The 19,732-nt window shown below is 37.7% G+C and overlaps 1 protein-coding gene across 1 annotated transcript in view; it reads right to left on the bottom strand.

Annotated features, from left to right (window-relative positions):
• LOC113433659 (rho GTPase-activating protein 7-like) overlaps positions 1-19,394 on the bottom strand; it is a 94,993-nt gene extending 75,599 nt beyond the window's left edge. Inside the window, exon 1 of the mRNA XM_026696337.2 lies at positions 19,141-19,394. Coding sequence (XP_026552122.2) covers positions 19,141-19,255 — 115 coding nt within the window. The 5' untranslated portion in view covers positions 19,256-19,394. The remainder of the gene's footprint in view (positions 1-19,140) is intronic.
• Between the last annotated feature and the right edge of the window lie 338 nt (positions 19,395-19,732).

Genomic DNA, 19,732 nt, shown 5'->3' with positions numbered 1-19,732 from the left:
ATAGATGATAGATAGATAGATAGTTTTAAAGTGTTTCTTTAAAACACTTACATAAGTATAAATACAGAATTACCTCTTAATCTGTGGTTACAAAAACAAGATCTATTTTTTGTATTATCTATTTTTTTTCTAATCATTCAGATCATATATCATAATTTCATTTTTTTTCATTATTCTCATTATTCAATGTTTCTGAAGGGCTTCTTCTGGTTGGCAGTATATGTAGATACTGTCTTTTCTCTAATGAGGAAGTCAGTTTAGTTACCTCTGCAAATTCACCAACCATTTCTTCCATTGTGAGCAATGCGATTATCATATGTAAAAACCAAGTTCCATGATTTTTCCTCCTAGATGTGTATCCATCAAACCCATATGAAAAGCTTCTGCTTTCAATTGTATGTTAATCTTGAAGATCCTGTGAATTAGTCTAAAATTTCCAAAATTTTCTAACTTTTTAACACATCCACTAAAGATGGGTAATAAATGTGACATACAGGTCTTTATTCATAAAAGCTTCCAAGTTCTGAGATGTTATTTTTTACTAATATTGCCATTGGAAGGAATCTTGAGTTGCATTGGAAAACAGGGATAGTGGTCTAACTTTTTTTATATAGTTCTACTTTATTTTATGGTGGAATTAGGCACATTTTCTTATTTGGCCATCCTATCTGATAGCAGTGGCACTTGAGGGGCATTGGATGCCTTTAAGTCAGTCTTGAGTCAACTGCCTGAAGTTTTGTTGGCAACATTTTGGAAGTGGCTTGTTATTATCTCTTTTCTAGAGCTGAGAGAGAGGTCATCCTGCTGGCTTCCTTGATGCTTTAACCAGTATGCCTAACTGACTCTTTTGGGAGCATTAACTGTCTCCAAATCAGGGGTGGGATTCAAATTTCTTAACAACTGGTTCTGTGGGTGTGGCCTAATTTGTGGGTGTGGCTTGGTGGTGACATGACTGGCTGGGCATGGCTTATAAATATTTATGTAAATATTGAATTTTTTATTTAAAAAAAGAACAGCTTTTACCCAAAATCAGGCAAAGCAGGCAAGGAGATTGAGTTGCTTGCAGAATCACAGATTCACTCACAGATCTACCTTTCTGGAATATGCTGCCTGAGTCTGTCACATAAAATTTGCTTGCACAACGCAGGCAAGTTGGATGGTGCACATGCGAGATGAGGAGTGACTGGGCAGGAGGAAAGGGGCGGGCGGGCAGGGAGGGGCAGGGCCAGCCAGTGGCATGATTTGCCGGTTCTCCAAACTGCGCAGAATGGTAACAACCGGTTCTATAGAACTGGTCCGAACCAGTAGAATCCCACCCCTGCTCTAAATGTATGTCCTAGCAAACAGAAGTACAGAGGAGGGAAAATGCAGAAAAACAGTAATAAATTATAAGCCAAAAAATTAAACACAGGAGATAGAAGCAAAATTGAATTATTTCTAAACTTTACCAACGCTATTCCTTATACCTTTTCATACTTTTTTTTGCCCTTGTACACTTTCTTCCACTAGATCCATAAATTCATATACATTGACTTTTCAAAACAACTTTTATTTTGGCAGGCTTGGCAGTGGGGGGAGAATCTCATCAATTTCATCTAACTGCAACTTTCATGATGGGGAAATCAACAGAGTAGAATGGAATGGAATTAGTTGGAAGGGCCCTTGAAGGTGTTCTGGTCCACCCCCCTGCTCAGGCAGGAAACTATACATTTCAGACAAATGATTGTCCAATCTCTTCTTAAAAACTTCCAGTGTTGGAGCATTCATCATTTCTGGAGGCAAGTTGTTCCGCTAATTAATTGCTCTAACTGTCAGGAAATGTCTTCTTAGTTCTATTCTTAGTTCTATTCTTCCTTTAGGTATTTCTCTAGTCTAGAGAAATTAAATTTGCTAGCAAGCAAACTCACAAAATTAACTCACAAAAGACTATGTATGTAAATATTGATTTTTTATTAAAATAAGAGCAACTTTTACCCAAAAGCAGGCAAAGCAGGAAGGCAGATTGAGTTGCTCACAGAATCACAGTTTCACTTAGAGATCTATCTATCTGCAATCAGCTACCTAAGTCTGTCATATAAAATTTGCTCACAAGCAAACTCACAAAATTAACTCACCACACACCATGTATGTAAATATTGAATTTTTTATTTTAAAAAAACAACTTTTACCCAAAATCAGGCAAAGCAGGCAGGCAGATTGAGTTGCTCACAGATTCACTATCACACACAGAGATCTATCTATCTGCAATTGGCTACCTAAACCTGCACTGAAAAGTAGAAGCTAGAAGTCGAAGTCGAAGTCGTGAGGAAGGTTCGGGTCTGCTTTTAGATTAGTTAGAAAGCAAGAAATCCAAGAATTTCCTGCTTTCTAGCTAATCTAAATCTCCTGGCAGAACAGAACAGCTGATGGTCAGGGGAAAAAAAAGGAAAATAGCAACTTACCAAACCAGGATGGGTCTCATGCCAGATAAGGAGTGAATGGGTGGGGAGGAGAGGGGCTAGCGGGTGGAGTGATTTGCCGGTTCTCTGAGCTGTGGACAATCATAACAAGCATGTATGCAATGTTTGCAAGAAATCATCAGCTGTGCTACCTGGACAGCTGACAAGTGCTGCACGAGGGTGTACAGTATTTGAAAATCCTCTTTAGCAACCTTAGCTGTGCCGCACAAGGCAGCTGAGGAGGGAAAAGCAGGGAATAAAGGACAGCCTAGAGACCTGGTAGGTGGGTGGGCCAAACACTGAACCAGTTCAGTGTCAGTTGCTCTTCGCAGCTACCATTTTTATAGAATCGTGCCAAACTGGTAGCATCTCACCCCTGCTCTAGTTTAGTTTATTTCACTAGACCACTTCAACATGGATTTTTATAATGTAATTTCCCAATTAAATCTTCTAAAGCTGTATCCGTATTTCTCAATACCTCACAGTATTTCATATTTCCCATTCATCCATTTTTTAATGGATGCTACAATATGGAATAACTATCATTCCCATATACATTTCTAAAATACTCCTTTCAGCCTTTCTTGCTACAATTTTATCCTAATAATGTCATCATTTTAATTCTTAACGTCATCCACTTACTTCTTCAAAAGCAGTATTTAAATTTCCATTAAACCTCTCTGATATTTTACCATCACTTTTAACTGTTCCTTGCTCTCTTTGACTATATTTCTTGAAACTTTCTCCCTCAGTCTACATTGCACACTAGTTTTATTAATTTCATTTTTTTGTAATAATTGTTCTCATTGTATATTTGCATTCCTTTCCTTATCCATCTCCTCTGACACTTCAACACTCCACCAAGTCTTTCGTTAACCATGCACACTTCTCTGGCACTTTGTTATATCATTCCTTCCACACTGTTCCAAGAAACTTCCTCATCATTTTCTTTTATGTCCACTTCAATTTATCCCATTGGGAAATTAATTTAACCTTCTAATACTTTTGTGCACAATACTTGTATTTTCTGTTTCTACAGTCAGGCTATTTTAGTTTTTTCCCTCCTTTGTCCATTTTTCTCAAGATTCTTTCTTGGCAGTGTCATAAAAATGGTCTCTGCCACATTAGGTTCCTTGTATTATTCTTGTGTCTTCCACTAATACTTTCAATTTTTCATCATGATGGACCACATCAATAATCCTTTTAGACTCACTTCCCATGTGCACAGATAAATAACCTTATGTATTTAAACTACACATCATAAGCTAAGCAGTTACCATTATTATTCATTATTGAATGAAATAATGGAATTCATTTCACTGAATAAAACTAGGGAATTAAAAAAAGTTATTGTGCTATTCAAATAATTCCTTCATTGCATTCCTAATAAGATTTTTTCTCTAAAACCCATTCATTCAAAATATTGCACAAATTATCCCCAGTAGGTGACGGAAACTCGAGCTTTCTGATAGCCAGTTTAGGCATTTCATTTATAATTAAATTGACACCATTATTCTCCCATATTAATTTATCAGTTCCACTCTACACTGAGATTAACTTTATTTAAATATATTACTTCCTTCCATTTACTCTAAGTTTGATAAATACATAAGACATCTGATTTTCTTTCATGCATCCCATTTAAGATATTTTGATGGTCCAAATAGCAGTTTACCGTATTTAGTAGTTGTCCGTGAATGGGGTAAGAACACTCCAAGATCCTTTAATGAAAAAGAAATCCTTCTCTGTTGCTGCTCCTGCTTTCTGGAATATCACCTCTTCTGAAATCCAACTCCGTGCTCCTCAGGAAAACCTTCTAGACCTGGTTCTTCCAGTGGATCCTGAGCCAGGATGATCTGCGAACCTAGTGGTATGCTATGGGGTTTTTACAGTGGCGGATTGAGGCTCACTGGTGCCCTAAGCACTGACAAATCTTGGTGCTCCCCTCCTTTGTACATACTGTACAAATGAAGCCATATTCTCAACTTTGTGATGCCCCCTTTGGGCCTGGTGTCCTAAGCACGTGCTTAGTCTGCTTAATGGTTAATACACCACTGGTTTTTAGCTTCAATATTCCGAGGAGGAGGAGGAGGAGGAGAAGGAGGAGGAGGAGGAGGAGGATTGTTATGTAATTGTCCCTTTATGCCATCTGAAGAAATGTGATGATTAATTGGCTGTAAAAACCCAATCAATCACTGTAATTTTATAATGTGCCAAAAGCTAATTTTATATGTAATTATTTTGGTTTAATAATTAATGTTTGTATGTATGATTAATAGACTTGCTTATTTGTTAAAAATGCTGATATAAGTTTTACTATAAACTGCAAGAAAAAATTATAAACCTTGCTAGGAACTGCCGTTTCCCTACCCAACTAGAACTGTATAATGTATGGATTTGGGAAGATCTGGAATTTGGGAGATGAAATGAGCTATGAGGCGATGGTTGCAGGAATCATGGCCCTCATTTTTTTACTCATGAAAATCTGTTGAAACATTAGCAATGATCATTTTATTTGACATATTTGTGAAAAGTACATACAGTATCTTTTGCTCTCAAGGTTAAACAGGAAGCTATCTACTTAAGAATTATACTTAGTGCATATCCTCCCAGAAATCATGACAATCTTTCTGACAGAACGTCAAAATATCTTCAAGAAATCTTTTGATATAAATACAAGAGAGAGACACTCTGTTTGCATATCTAAGATTCTACCTGAACACTTGTACTTTACCAGAGCAATTCTCTCTCTTGGGACTCTTGAAATACATTCAAAGTTGAGAACATCCAAATGTCAATTAACACTCGGTGATTTGGAACTCTTATGATATTACATAACCTACATGTATTTTAATAGAATAAATCTATTTTTTTAATCTGACAAATACTTTTGTATTTTGCAGAGGAAATAGGGTGGAGGTGAGCTTATCTGTAGTTCTTAAATATGGGTTACACTGAATAATTCCTGGTAAAGAATTCTCATTCAATCCTTCTGCCTTAACTTTAATGTGTATGTATATGGCATTTTAATTCCAGATGTTTAGAAATATTTGGACAAATGTTTTCTTAATTTTTTTTCTTCATCAGCAGAGTGGATGAACCTAAACTTCATAAGTAGCCCGAATACTACATATAAAGGAAAGTATAGTTTTATATATATATAAAAACATTGATTCTCTCCAATTAGTGGAAAATTTTACTGAAATTCTATCTAGGATTTATTTCATTTGGAATTAAATCACTGAAGCTGAGAAGCATTTGTCTGTGGGCTAGCTAGCTTATAATTTAGATTTCCAAGGCTGCCCAATTCAACTGCAATTTTGAATGGCCTTAGAAATCTACATAATATATAATTATTCTAGAAAGTATCATTTTGTAATAATGCTAAATGGCAATAAAGATTTGATGACACATAATTAACCAATCAATAACACTATGACGCTCAGGTTCACAGATTCACAGCCTAGCATATGTACCATAAATCATTGATCATTATCCTGATTTTTTTTTAACTAGTTTTAGAAACTGCTACCTGCTTCAACACATTGCTCAAAGGAAAAGAATACCCACTAATACCTTTCTTTTCCAGTAATATTCAGAAAAGGGCACTTGGCTGTTCTGGTAAGGCAATTTAATAGATCTTGAATGTAATAGAGCTCTCCTCTCTCTAAATCTGTGATGGCGAACCTATGGCATTCATGCCAAGAGGTCGATCAGAAGAGCCCCACTGTGCATGCGTGTGTGCCCCTGCTGGCTGGCTGATTGTCAGGTACCTGCCGTGCTTGCGGAGGGGGGAGATGTGTGCATGGGAAACACGTGCACATGCACAAAGGCATGCGGTGTGGGGGGATTGCATGTGCATGCATAGAGGTGCACAGTGCACACACGGGTGGGTCACAGGCTCATGCACAGGGGAGAGGGGGGAGTCATGCATGCATTGCATCATGGATGCAGGCATGCGAGTGCATGTGCACACACGAGTGCACTTTTGGCATGCAACATGGAAAAGGTTAGCTATCGTGCTCTAAATCATATAAACAAGAATAATAATCTAGAAAGGATAGATCTTACATCTTTCTAATAAACAGTAGAAGAGCAGACAGGATTTTATAGTTGGGAAGCCCCAATTCAGCTCCAAACCAGTTCACGTGCCATGAAACTCAGTAGGTGGCGGCCTTAGTCAAATCACCATTCTTGAACCCATTTTGACTTAGCATGGAAAAATAACAAAAATAACCACCAAGTTAGCAGCTAATTTACTTCCACATAGACTTATTTTTATCAGACTTCATGTCATGTATGGCTAAGATGTGGTCATGCAAGAAAGAGTCTATGATAGAAAGGCACTAAGTACTTACTATTCCCAGGAGATACTTTTCCTTTTACAAATAGAAATGTTATTTTTGTTATATGTTCTGTTACCATGGAAATACAACTGAATTTGTTTCTCCATGAAAGCAAAAAGCCCTGAATGCTCTTTGAAGAATAATCCATTTGCAAGAATGAACATTAACATAAATGCGTATCCCACCACGTTTTTTTTTATTTTCACTAATTTTATTTAACAACGTTGTAAATTCATTAATTTGCTTTACCCTGTCTGAAGGCATTTAATAAAACAATTACTTCTGGTGATTCAAAAAGAACAGAAGAGATGGAACTGGTGGCAAAGTGGTGTTTTCTTCTTAACTCTTTTCTGTTTAAGAACACCAGTAGAATATTGAGAATAAATAACTGGTTATGCAGTTTGTGACCATGGGAATCCTTGCTTCTGGGATACATTTTTGAGATGCTGATCTCATGGCAAGAGTTGGGTTTTGCCTCAAGAATTAGGAAATGTTTGGAAGTTGCCTTGCCAACCTGATCCAGAGGACTTTAAGCTGAATTCTAAGGAGAGAGAGAACAGAACCTGGAAAACAGAACAAGATATGCAGAATGCAGTGGCATCCAGAAATTAGCATATAGAGAGAGAATGAAGAGAATAGTTTGGCATAGTGATTAAGACACTAGGCTAGAAATTTATTTATTTTATGTTATTTGTCAATCACTTACAAGATAATAGTTATAAGTATAAACATGAGTAAGAATACAGGAAATAGGTTCAAATAAATGGGGACAATAGGACAGGGATGGGGGGGCACGATGGTGCACTTATGCATGCCCCTTACAGACCTCTTAGGATGGGGGTGAGGTCAATGGTGAATAGTTTGAAGTTAAAGGAGTGCGGTTTGAGGATGTAACAACAGAGTCAGGTAGTGCATTGATCACTCTGCTGCTGAAGTCATACTTTCTGCAATCATGTTTGGAGTGATTAACATTGAGTTTGTATATATTGTGTGCTCTTATATTGTTGCAGTTGAAGCTGAAGTAGTCATTGACTGGAAGGACATTGCAGCAAATCATTTTGTGTACTACGCTTAAGTCAACCATAGGCAGCGTAGTTCAAGAGTGTCCAAGCCAAAAATTTCAAGCCTGGTGATATAGGGTATTCTGTTGCGAGCAGAGGAGTGTAGTACTCTTCTCATGAAATACTTCTGGACATGTTCATTTGCATTAATGTCCAATATACAGTGCAGATTCCAGACAGATGAGCTGTATTCAAAATGGGAAGACTGCCCTAAGAAAGAGACAATGGCCAACTACTTCTGTAATCTTGTAAAAAAAAACAACTTTTAAGAACTTGCTAGGCAGTCATCAGGGGTGAACACTCACTCAGATACACACACGCATATACATAGAATGAATATGTCAGGTAATGCCACCAACAGATTCCAATGTTTCTATAAAAATGCACAGATTTGAGGAAGAACCCGGAAGAACTGGAAAGTAAATGTATTTTAAAACTCTAGGTCACAAATATGTATTCATTTTGAATTATTACTGGAGATCCAGGCTGCTTAAAATAGTATATTGAACAAATTCAAAATATCATTAAAAAAAAGAATTTCTAAAAAAATCTAGAAATTTTACAGAGGAAAAATGTTTCATCTTGAGTGATAAGCAATTTTCAGCAGCTAATAAGCTTATTTCTGTGAACCAAGAATCAGAACAGATGGAGCAGCAATATAATTAGTTCACTGGAGAAATAGGTAAGAATTTTTCACAATCCCTTATCTTTAGATGAGTTTAGGATTCCCTTTGATAAACATACTTTTCTAGATATCTTAAAACCCTAAACGTAGGCTTCAAATACTGGCTTACCTGTTCATTTGTTTCCCACCAAAAATTGTATCAATGTTACCATTATGTAATTGCAGAAGATTCCAGGCTAACATATAAATAAGGACAGGATGGGGCAAATCTGTTTTTAAGAAACATGCCTCAGTCTTGCACAGTCTTGAAACACAAAAGATCTCATTTCTGGAAAATAACTGGCTATTCACATCAATGCAAAAGAGCCAAAGGGTCTTTCAGTCTCCTAGAAAGTCATCGGAGGAACTGTCTCCTTCCAACTAGGTGATGTGAAATCTTTCTTTCTTTCTTTCTTTCTTTCTTTCTTTCTTTCTTTCTTTCTTTCTTTCTTTCTTTCTTTCTTTCTTTCTTTCTTTCTTTCTTTCTTTCTCTCTCTCTCTCTCTCTCTCTTTCTTTATTTCTTTCCTTCTTCCTTCCTTGTCTCTCTTTTTCTTTCTCTCTCTCCCTCCCTCCTTCCTTCCTTCCCTCCTTCTTCATACCTTGCCTTTATTATTATTTTTAAACAATTCAAGGCAGCAAGTATAATAATCTTTCTGCTTCCTATTTTCCCTATAAAAAAAGAATCCTGTGAGGTGGTTTTGGCTAATTGTAAATGACTGGCCCAAAGTCACCCAATGGGAGTAGAACCAGGCGTGGGATTCTACCAGTTCGCACCTATTCGCTAGAATCGGTTGTTAACATTCTAAGCAGTTCGGAGAACCAGGAAGGAGGAAGGAAGGAAGGAAAGATTCTGGTGTTGCTTGCAGAAACTGCCTCTCCGTTAACCCTTATTACATTCTTGGCAGAACTAGACTTCCTGTCTCAGGAACTTCTCTGGAGTTTTTTTCCCTTCCTTTGCTGGTACTTTGCTTGTGTGGAGTGACCATTCAAAGCTACAATGGCACTGAAAAAAGTGACTTATGACATTTTTCACACTTAAGACTGTTGCAGTATCCCCACAGTCATGAGAGGCCAGGCGAGGAAACACGTGCCTCTATGTGAGTGATATTGAGTTGGCCACTCCCAGCCAATAACATGACCACCAAGCCACGCCCACCAACTAAGCCATGCCCACAGAACCGGTTGTTAAAAAAATTGAATACCACCCCTGAGTAGAACTCATAATTTCCTGTTTCTGTCCTAGTATCTTAACCACTATACCAAACTGGCTCTTTCATAGACTTATTCCAACATGCCAATTTTCCATTGTTCCTTTTTGAAGAATAGAGAAGCTGGGTTAAACAAGGCATCCCTTGAATTTCTATTATTTGGCAGGGAGGACTAAGGATAACATTTTATCGCTGCCCAGGTAAGGAGTTTGTTTTTGAATATCCTCAGTCACACACTATTAGATTTCCCCCTCTCCCACCAGTATTACATATCTCTACATCCCTTACAAGCAGGACATGGCTGAATTCAAATAAAAAGAAAAGCACCAAATTACTTCATAGGCAATTACTGTGTGTATTGATTGAAATGCTGAACAATGTACTTGTTCTAATTTGCAACACATAACCAACCACAAGAAGCTGCAAGGATCCGATGAAAAGGGCAAATATGCTGTTTATATGAGAAGAAACCATTGCCTTTGGGTGACTTTTCACAAGCTTTTAATGTTGTATAATGTTTTGTCTTCCAAGAAAAGTTAGTATCAGTTTCTTCACCAAAGATGCTCATAATCTCAGGTGCCTTTTCAATAGTAGAAAAAAGTACCTGCAGCTACTTTATTGCCCCTCTCTGGCACACACATGACATACTGGGAGAGTTCTTTAGTTAACACAGAAAACAAACCTTGGTGTGCGTCTTTCAAAACCATCATTCAGTAAAAACTGATATCAGTACGGTATCCTCAGCTAAGCTGAATGGTGTACATTTAAGCAAAAGTGTGGGAAATTATCAAATTCTGCACAGCTATTTGTTTAAATGTGTACTTTATACATATTTGATAATACTTCTCGTATCAAGTACGGTACTTTCCTTAGCTTAGAGCAGGTGTGTCAAACTCAATTTCATTGAGGGCTGCATCAGGCTTGTGTCTGACCTCGGAGGGCCATGATTGGCGTGGCCAAGGGTGTGGTCATGGTGGGCATGACATGGGACTTCCCTCTTCATTCTCCTTTCTTCTTCCTTCCCCTCTTTTCTTATTTTTCCTTCTTTGCTCTCTCCCATCTTTCCTTCTTTTTCTTTTCTCTTTTCTTTCCTCCTTTCCTTTTCCTTCTTGCATACTCAAATGCAAAAGCTGAAACATTTCTATTTTTGTTTTGCTTTTAGTTTGTTTAAATAGCCCTCTGCCAGCAAAAATGGAGTTCGGAGGGGCTGCATCAGAGATGGTATTCAACAAGTTCTTACCAGTTCTGGAAAACCAGTAGTGGAAATTTTGAGTAGTTTGGAGAACTGGCAAATACCACCTCTGACTAGAGATTTTACAGCATTCTTCCCCTGCCACGCCCACCAAGCCATGTCCACAGAACTGGTAGTAAAAAGAATTAAATCCCACCACTGGGCTGCATGTGCCTCCCCATGCCCCATTTTTGACCACAATAGCTACCTGAAGCCCTCTGCCAATATTTTTGTTGGCAGAGGCACCGCGGGCTGGTCCTCTGCTGGCTGGCACTGTGGACCAGATCTAAGCACCCCGTGGGCTGGATCCAGCCCACAGGCCTTGAGTTCGATACTACTGGCTTAGAGGATGACTCTGGGCTATCAGCAGATCAGAGGTCACCTGCAGAAATCTTCCTCAAATTTAAGTTTACAAGTATTAAAAAGCCCTATTGCAATGGCGCCTATTTGAGATTTGGTTTGTTTGCAACAGAAGGCAAGTATTAGCTGAGGCCTTACCAAAGCTCTCTGCGCTAATAAGGCAAAACACTGCAAGAATGCATTTCTCAGGACATGAAGGGTCAGAGAAATAAATTTATTGCAGCAAAACTATGAAGCCATTGCGAAAGGGTTCCAGCAGCTGCTATGAATCAAATGTGAGCTCTCTGTATGTCTAGCAATCAATGGTCAAATTTCTAGCACTTCTTCCTCCCACACAGTCCATGTAAAGGGTTAGAAGCAAATCCTTTTTTGGGCCATAGATACAGTTTCCATCTGTTTCTCATTTTGGTAATAGCCTGATCTTCCATCAGGTTGTTTACTTTTGACAGTGTGAGAACTAACTTTTAGAGGACTGTTCACTGCTGGCTTCCTCGCTGGACAATAAATAGCTTAAATTGCTGTTTTGCTGCAGTATTTCCTACAACAGTATCAATGTCTTTGCGCTTATGTACCCAGTCTCTATTCTTCCTATACTATCTTATTACTCCCTATCTCCTCAGAATAGAAGAGCAGCAACTACTTGCATTTCTGTTCTGTTTTGATGAAAAAGTTTTTATTATTTGTGAGGTATTACTCTGCATGTAGCATGATACCTGGAAGGAAAATTAAATGATAGGCCTGGATTTTCATCTGAAATAATTTCTGGTAGAATCCCAAACTAAATCCTGGGAATTGGGTCGGATATATAAGATTAGCGTTTGACTATGTACTCGAAGAGAGAGAGAGCAATTCCAGTGAGAAAAGATTGGATTAAGCAATAATTCATTAACCCACTGAAATGGAAAATGCCTGAACAGTTCCCTGGAAACCTACTTAAAAGTTCGTTGGCTTCTACAGCACATTGTAACTGCTTTTGCAAATGTGCTCTTTGTACTGAACAAGTATGTATGCAGTTTGTTTTATGATCCAAAACAGCAACAAATACTAGGAATGGATATACGTAGGAAATTCTGAAAAGTTAAGTGGGCCTCAAAGTTTATAGCAGAAAATAAAACACAGTTGTGTTTGTATATATTTGAATTTGATTGTGTTGTAGGAATGCTATTTGTCACTTTATTAATCTAATCATGCACTTTTATCCTAATATTTCCTATTGCACATTTCTTTTCCTAAACAATGCCTTTACATTCTCCATGTCTGTAAAGGCAGAAAACACACTGTGTGTCATAGGTCACTGCCATTTTAAGGACTCCACTATGAAATTCAACAAGAGAAGAAATATGAAACTTGCCCTATGTTTTTCTTTTGAGCCTACTAATGCCGGATGCACTTCCAGAGAATAATTATTTATTTATTATTATGTTAGATTTTTATCCCACCTTTATTACTTTATAAGTAACTCAAGGAAGCAATTTTCCCAACCCACAATATGAGGTGGGTTGGACTGAGACAGAGTGATTAGCGCGTAGTCACCCAGTCAGCTTTCTCACCTAAGATCGGATTAGGTGAGAGTTTCCTGGCTTCTAGGCCAGCACCTTAACCACTATACCAAACTGCCTTTCTCAAATATGGTTATTATTTTTGTTAGAGATTTAGCGATACAGTGATAGCTCTTGAGCGTTAAATCTTGTTCAGTAAATATAGTAGCATCAAAAACCATCCTCCTTGAACTACTTACGATGAAGAAGATTCCAACATGAAATCAACTTTAGCAAACTTTTCATTATGGCATTAAAGATCCAGAATCCAAATAGAATAGATATTTCTGGTCCAATATTGTAAGGGTGCTTGCTTAACCTATGTAAATTATTAATATTAAATCCACCATTTAAAATTGTCCAATTGCCCTGTGATCTGGAGTATTGCCTATAAAGAACCAAAGGGAAGGAGCTCCACCCAGAGTATTTCTTTGAGAGAGAGGGACGGTTTCTAAATTTGATATATAAATATAAATGAAATGAAAAACATCACAAACAGGAACTCTCTGAAACCTGTCCCTATCAAAATTGTGTTATTCTATGGACAGGGTTCAGCACAGCATGCAAGAAAAATTAATAATAGTCCAAATTCCTTTTATTTCTGACCTTTGCTAATCAATGAGGTAGGAGGCATAAAGCTTATAGTGTTGTCCAAAGAATAAATGTGAACAGCCACCAGTATCTGCTCACTTGCTTGCTTTCTGTTTCTGCAGCATCAAAAGTAGGAAAAATTGGGCCCAAATGTCCCAGATTTCATATTAGAAAATGCATGTGCATAAGGGAGAAAAGATAAAGAAAAAAAGTCCTTCCTTTGGAAAACTACTCCTTCCTGTTTCATTATCCAGATGTTAGATGAAAAAAAATAGAAGACAGAGACAGGAGAGGAGGAGAGGAGAAGGGAAGGGAAGGGAAGAGAAGAGAAGAGAAATCCCCTACTTTCTTATTCTTTTTGCTCCTCCCAACATTCATTTTGAGTATCAATGAAGGATGAATTACAAAAGAGCAAGAAACTATTCCTGTGTACTTAAGCCTTTGTGAACAGATGTGGTTTATGTAGTCCATAGGATTATAATGAAAAAAGTCACCTTCTTACTTTCTCTCACTTTGCAGCAGCCTTTCATATACCCTTCTTGCCCTGGTAGATGAAATTATTGCACAGTTATGTTATAAATAAAGGAGAATATTTGTAGCTCAGGGTTGAAATGGGGAGTCCTTGATGCTTTCGGAGACATTTCATTACCTAAATTAGATAACATCATCAATGCTAGTGACTGATGATGTTTGGATAATGATGCTAGTAGGTGTAAGGAAAGGAGGGCAGGTTGTATCTGCTGCTGTGGATCAAGATGACAGAGCTAAATTCCTATTTATTAGAGAGAACAAAAGAAAAAGACAACTGGAAATTTTTATTTTAAGACACAAGCTGTTGTGAATCGCAAATCACTGATGCCTTTTATTAAAACTTGTCTTAAGTGCTGATATTCTGATATTTTGTGCTGGCATAAACTAGTACAGTTCATCTCCCACAATGTTACAGTTCTGCTCTCTTGCCATGAGACAGAGAATAAGAGAGGAGGAGCAATTTCCTGTCCATCATTAAGAAGAAGAAAAATGCTTGGAGGTTTTCTGGCAAGATCTCTCTCCACCCTGAGTTGAAGGAAAAGAAAGTGAGATCACTGTTTATCCTTAGATAGCTTCTCTAATCAATGAGATGCCTTTCCTGTAAAGTAGGAGTGACCCCACTAAGCTCCATTTCGCAGATACATGTTTAACACCATGTGTACTTAGTCAGGCTTTCATTTTCAAAGCAGGAGAAATACCAGCTGTAGGACACCTGTAAGAACATCTTGCTTCCCAGCTGAGATGAACATAAAATGATGGCTACATCACTTAGTGAACGAATCATAAAACTCCTTTAAAGGAAAAATATTTATAAAACCAGTTTGTGGAAGTTAGCCATTTTTTACTGTCATTATATCTGAAGCTTTCATTTCTTTCATGAAAGGAATGCTTCACTTTCAATCTGAAAATTCTGATTTCTCCCCAAAGTGGAAGAAAACTGATTACTTCACATCAGCTTAATTGCAGCTGTCATGGCAGAGATTACCTGTACATCCTACCATCAAAAAGAAAGTATTTCCTCCACTTTTTCTTGAAGAAAAAAATGTATTATCATCTGAAATGTGAAGAAATCTGTTGGCATTAATTCAATCTCCAAATCAACTGCAGCTGAGAGAGATCCTCCTGTATGCTTTCTAGGTATTGCTTCATGCTTAATTCATAATATAATCAGAGCACAAGAAAAATGTTATGAAGTTACTGAGCCAAGACCATTATTTCTGTTTTACTTTGATTGAAATTGAGATTTCATGAGGGGGGGGGGGCGAATCCTGTGGTGGAATCATTCATTTATTTTAAGCACTTGTCCTTTTGTATTTTCTTTTCATCCTTTTATTTTACAAATGTATTTGGTTCAAGATGACCCCAGAACATTGGGAAGGCAGAAAACAAGCTGACTATAGCCAAAAAGTCAGAACAAACTACCTTTGCTCAGGCAGTTACGAAGACAACACATACAAGAATCCATCTGCGACCTTCCCATGTTGCTGGATAATATTCATCTGGATATTAGTCTTCTTCTGTTCAGAAGCCTGACTGTACAAGGTTCTGAAAAAGTATAATTCCATTTAGCCCTAGATGGCCATGTCAGGTCTTCTGAGACATGAATACAAAACATTCTTCATTGCATCAGTCCTTGCAGCAGATATATTCTTGCATCTCTACATACCTTCTTTTATGAAAGTTTTGAGGGTAGAAAGATGAAGATACTATCTCCCCAAATATAGGAGGTTTCATGGCCACCCCATAACAACAGCCATTCACTTCTCTAACTTACACTGTGTAGTACCATAGTTAAAAAAATTAATTGGTTCTAAATCACTACCAATAGAATTGTGTCTAACTGTCTTGGTCATGTTCAAATGGGGTGGAATTTGGGGAAGTATTTTTCTTATAAATGAATTTTATTCAATGCATTTGTATTGGGAATCTCCCATAGTATCTTAGTGGGAGACAAGGAAATTGCTGACCTACCAGACAACTCGGGAGAGAGGAAAATATTATGTTCTGTAGCATCCGCAAAAATCAAGCGGAAATAAATGATGGAAAGAAGCCAGTTTGGCAATAATAACTATGTTTATTATATATTGATGTCTGATTTAATTCCTATGGGGCAAGGAACTATTATGTACAACTGGTTTTGACAGATCCATTCATCTGTGTAATTACAGCCATGTGTTCTTGTTTAGTGAGTTAATTAAAAAAACTTTAAAATTTTGCTATTGTTTGAAATAATTGCTCAAATTCTTCAGAAGAGTGGATGATCTCTCTCCCTCTCTTTCTCTCTCTTATTCTCCCCACTTCTTTCTCAGCTAATGGCAAATAGCACTCCGCCCAGATGAGTCCTTTTCAAATACTTGAGATGTTTAAATTTTCGCACTGCTGAATTACCAGCTTTAAATTGCTGCCAATCCCTAGCTTCCCTCTGTTCCAGATCATTGAATGGATGGATGGATGGATGGATAGATAGATGGATAAATAGATATAGATAGATAGATACAGATAGGAATGCAGTATTAACAAATAAACTGCTTTTGTCTTCCATAGTTCCAAAATACCGAATAAACAATGTTCTACCCAATCCTTTATGGAGACAACAGCAGAATGACAACATATATTTTCTGGGGCATCAGAGAGGGCAAAGGGCAAAAGTTATGTCCTGAAATGACCAAGCATAAAATGATCTTTCTACCAACCTGCCTTCAATCAAGGACCTGTATACTGCACAAGTCAAAAAAATGGCTATGAAAATATTTACAGACCCCCTCACATCCTGGACATAAACTGTTTTAACTCTTATCCTCAAAACGACACTATAGAGCACTGCACACCAGAATAACTAGACACAAGGACAGTTTTTTTCCAAACACCATCACTCTTCTAAACAAATAATTTCCTCAACACTGCCCAACTATTTACAAAGTCTGCACGACTATTACTATTAATCTTCTCATTACTCTTTATCACCCATTCCCTCCCACTTATGACTGTATGACTGTAACTTTGTCGCTTGTATACTTATGATTTATATTGACTGTTTCCTAGTATGATTTGATTGCTTATTGTACCCTATATCATTAAGTGTCGTACCTTATGATTCTTGACTCTTGCTAAATGTATCTTTTCTTTTATGTAAACTGAGAGTGTTTGCACCAAGACAAATTCCTTGTGTGTCCAATCACACTTGGTCAACAAAGAATTCTATTCTATTCTATTCTATTCTATTCTATTCTATTTATTTCTGAACCAGCCTATTATTGGTCATTCAACCTCTCCAACAAAATGTGTGGCCAAGTGTAACATATTTTACATGGCTTGTGGTTGATGGTGGATACTCTTGGTGTTAAAGAGAAATTTAACAGTGCTATCATTACAGAAATGTAAATGTGTCTCACTAATTGCATAAGAATGAAACAGTGACATCATGGGCAAAAAAAAGGGGGGGGGGACATTGCAAGGAATGATTTTGCCATTGTTAGATGAAAGGCCCTGAATTCTGAATTATAGGCCTGTTTTGAATTTTTGCTATATATATTTACTTATTTTAAAAACATCGAGCTTTAAGGTGTTTTTTTAAATTGATGCAAGTATATGTGTGCAGTTGTGGGACTCAAATTTCAGAGGAATGGTTGTCTATATTTCTTCCACTGAACACTTGATTGCTTTCACTTTTACTTTCCTGCCCTCATCTTTATCTCAGTTTACAGAGTACAAACAAATCTAGAAAGTTCAAGGCCACATAAAGGATTTCTCAATGTTACTGTAATCCTTGCTTGTTCTTTCTGCCATTTGTGAGTCCTGCCCTACCCCAAAAGAACAGTCCCGTAGGGCATTCCCTTGACAGATAAAGAGAAAACAGATCCAGAAAGCAGAATAAACTTTTAGTGTTTCAGAGGTTGAATAAACATTCCACTGCTTTAATCCATTCTAAATCTCTGACTTCTTTGTCTTAGAACTTCATTCTGAGCTCATTATTACCACAAACATCTTATCCCCTTCCTATATGGAAGCCTCAGCTTAAAAGATGCTAACCAGGACCACAAATGAATAAATAAACTCCAGAGGAATGAATATACAATATCAAGAATGAGTGCCTTACTACTGTGGTTACTAACCTGTCCATATAAGCAGCTAACTCAAAAGTTTTTATGTCCACTTGAATGTGGCAAAGTGGTCATATCAAGAAGGGAAGTAGCTAAGAGACCCTCTTAAGTGAAGAGATGGGCACACACATAGTCCTGCTTCTCTTACCTGTGAAGTAGAATCTTGTTTAGACTGAATGGAACCACCTGAAAGTAAACATTGAAGCTGCCAAATTACATTCCTACATCTCAGCAAAGTTGGGAAGGACCAAGAGCTGACATTTAAGTTAGGACAAGCTCAACACTTTTGCCAGTGTTAGCATAGAAACATAATTGTTCTTTTCAAGATTGGAATGTCGCCTCAAATAGAGTTCCAATAGGTAAGAGTTATATAAGCTCAGGCTAAAAAGCCAAAATGTTTTGCAAAGAGTATTCTCTAGGAGCAGAACTTCATTTAGAATACGTTTCTCAAATATTTACTTGGTAGTACCAGATTTCCCCACTGAGTGTCAGAGTATCAACACAACCATCTTCTCACAATCGCACCATCATTTAAAATTTGTCAGTTTTATCCATATGTATTTAGATTGATGTTAGAAGCCTACAATATTATATATCAATGGAAATATATAATGTATATATTTAAAAACTGATTTTAAAAAAATCATTCCAAGTGTCTTAACTTCACTCATGGGCTTTACGTAACAGTTATTTACAGTCGCCAGATTTGCAAAGTGGCATTGAGGGAACAGAACTAGTGAGAAATTTTGCAACTCCTTGTTCCACACAGATGCCATATTCCATCCTGTCCTGTACTGCATATGTACTTTACACAGCTTACTGCATGAAGCTTGCTTTGTGTCAATATTAATAAAAAAAGAGACCATGTCCAGCAGCTTGTGATACTTGGCAGGTACTTTGAGATCAAACAATCTGCAACACTTAGGTGTCATGTGGAAATCCAAGCTCCACGCCTCCGCCCGCCCCAAATAATCAGGGTTTGGCTCCACGATGCATGCAAGGGATCTGTTAAGCAAAGCAGAATTTGCCTTGCATTGGAGCACTATCAATATAAGGGCTCAGGAAACTAACCTGATAAACGTTTTTCTCGTGCACTCTTCCAAAAGATATCCCAGGCTTTGTTGGTGGAGACCCTGATGTGCTCACTGAAGGATCTCCTCAAGTAAGACTTCTCTGGGTGTGCCATCCTCCCTCTTCAGTCCACAGGGACACAGCCAGCCATTAAGATCCAACTAAGCAAAAGTTTGCCATCATTGCTGTTCCTGTCAGCTTTTCCTTTTAGATCAGACAGAAGAAAAAGTTGCTCTGGAAGAAAGTCTGCATGTAATTTGTTAACACCCCTCAGAGGCTGGGGGAATGGGGGTGGGTGGGGGTGGGAGAGAATCAGGAGGAGGAGGAAACTCCTTCCAAACAATCTGGGGTCAGGCTGAAAAGGAAATAGCAACCCAATAGAATCTCTTCCTCCCCCTTCTCCTCCTTCAACTCTGAGCACAGCTTTGCATCTCAGCTGCCACATTTTATAAACATGTTCATTGCTCTGCTGTGCAAATAAAAAGCATTAGACAACCACACAATAACATGTCAGGCAGCGCTCTGTACCACTTCCAGGGTTTCCTGATTTAACACCATGTGAAAAACCAGCTTCCTCATTTTCTAGTTCTCT

The sequence above is a fragment of the Pseudonaja textilis genome, chromosome 2 (assembly GCF_049901715.1).
Source record: "Pseudonaja textilis isolate UNSWEBS1 chromosome 2, rPseTex1.2, whole genome shotgun sequence".
Classification (NCBI taxonomy): domain Eukaryota; kingdom Metazoa; phylum Chordata; class Lepidosauria; order Squamata; family Elapidae; genus Pseudonaja; species Pseudonaja textilis.
This window is presented reverse-complemented; position numbering and strand designations above follow the sequence as displayed.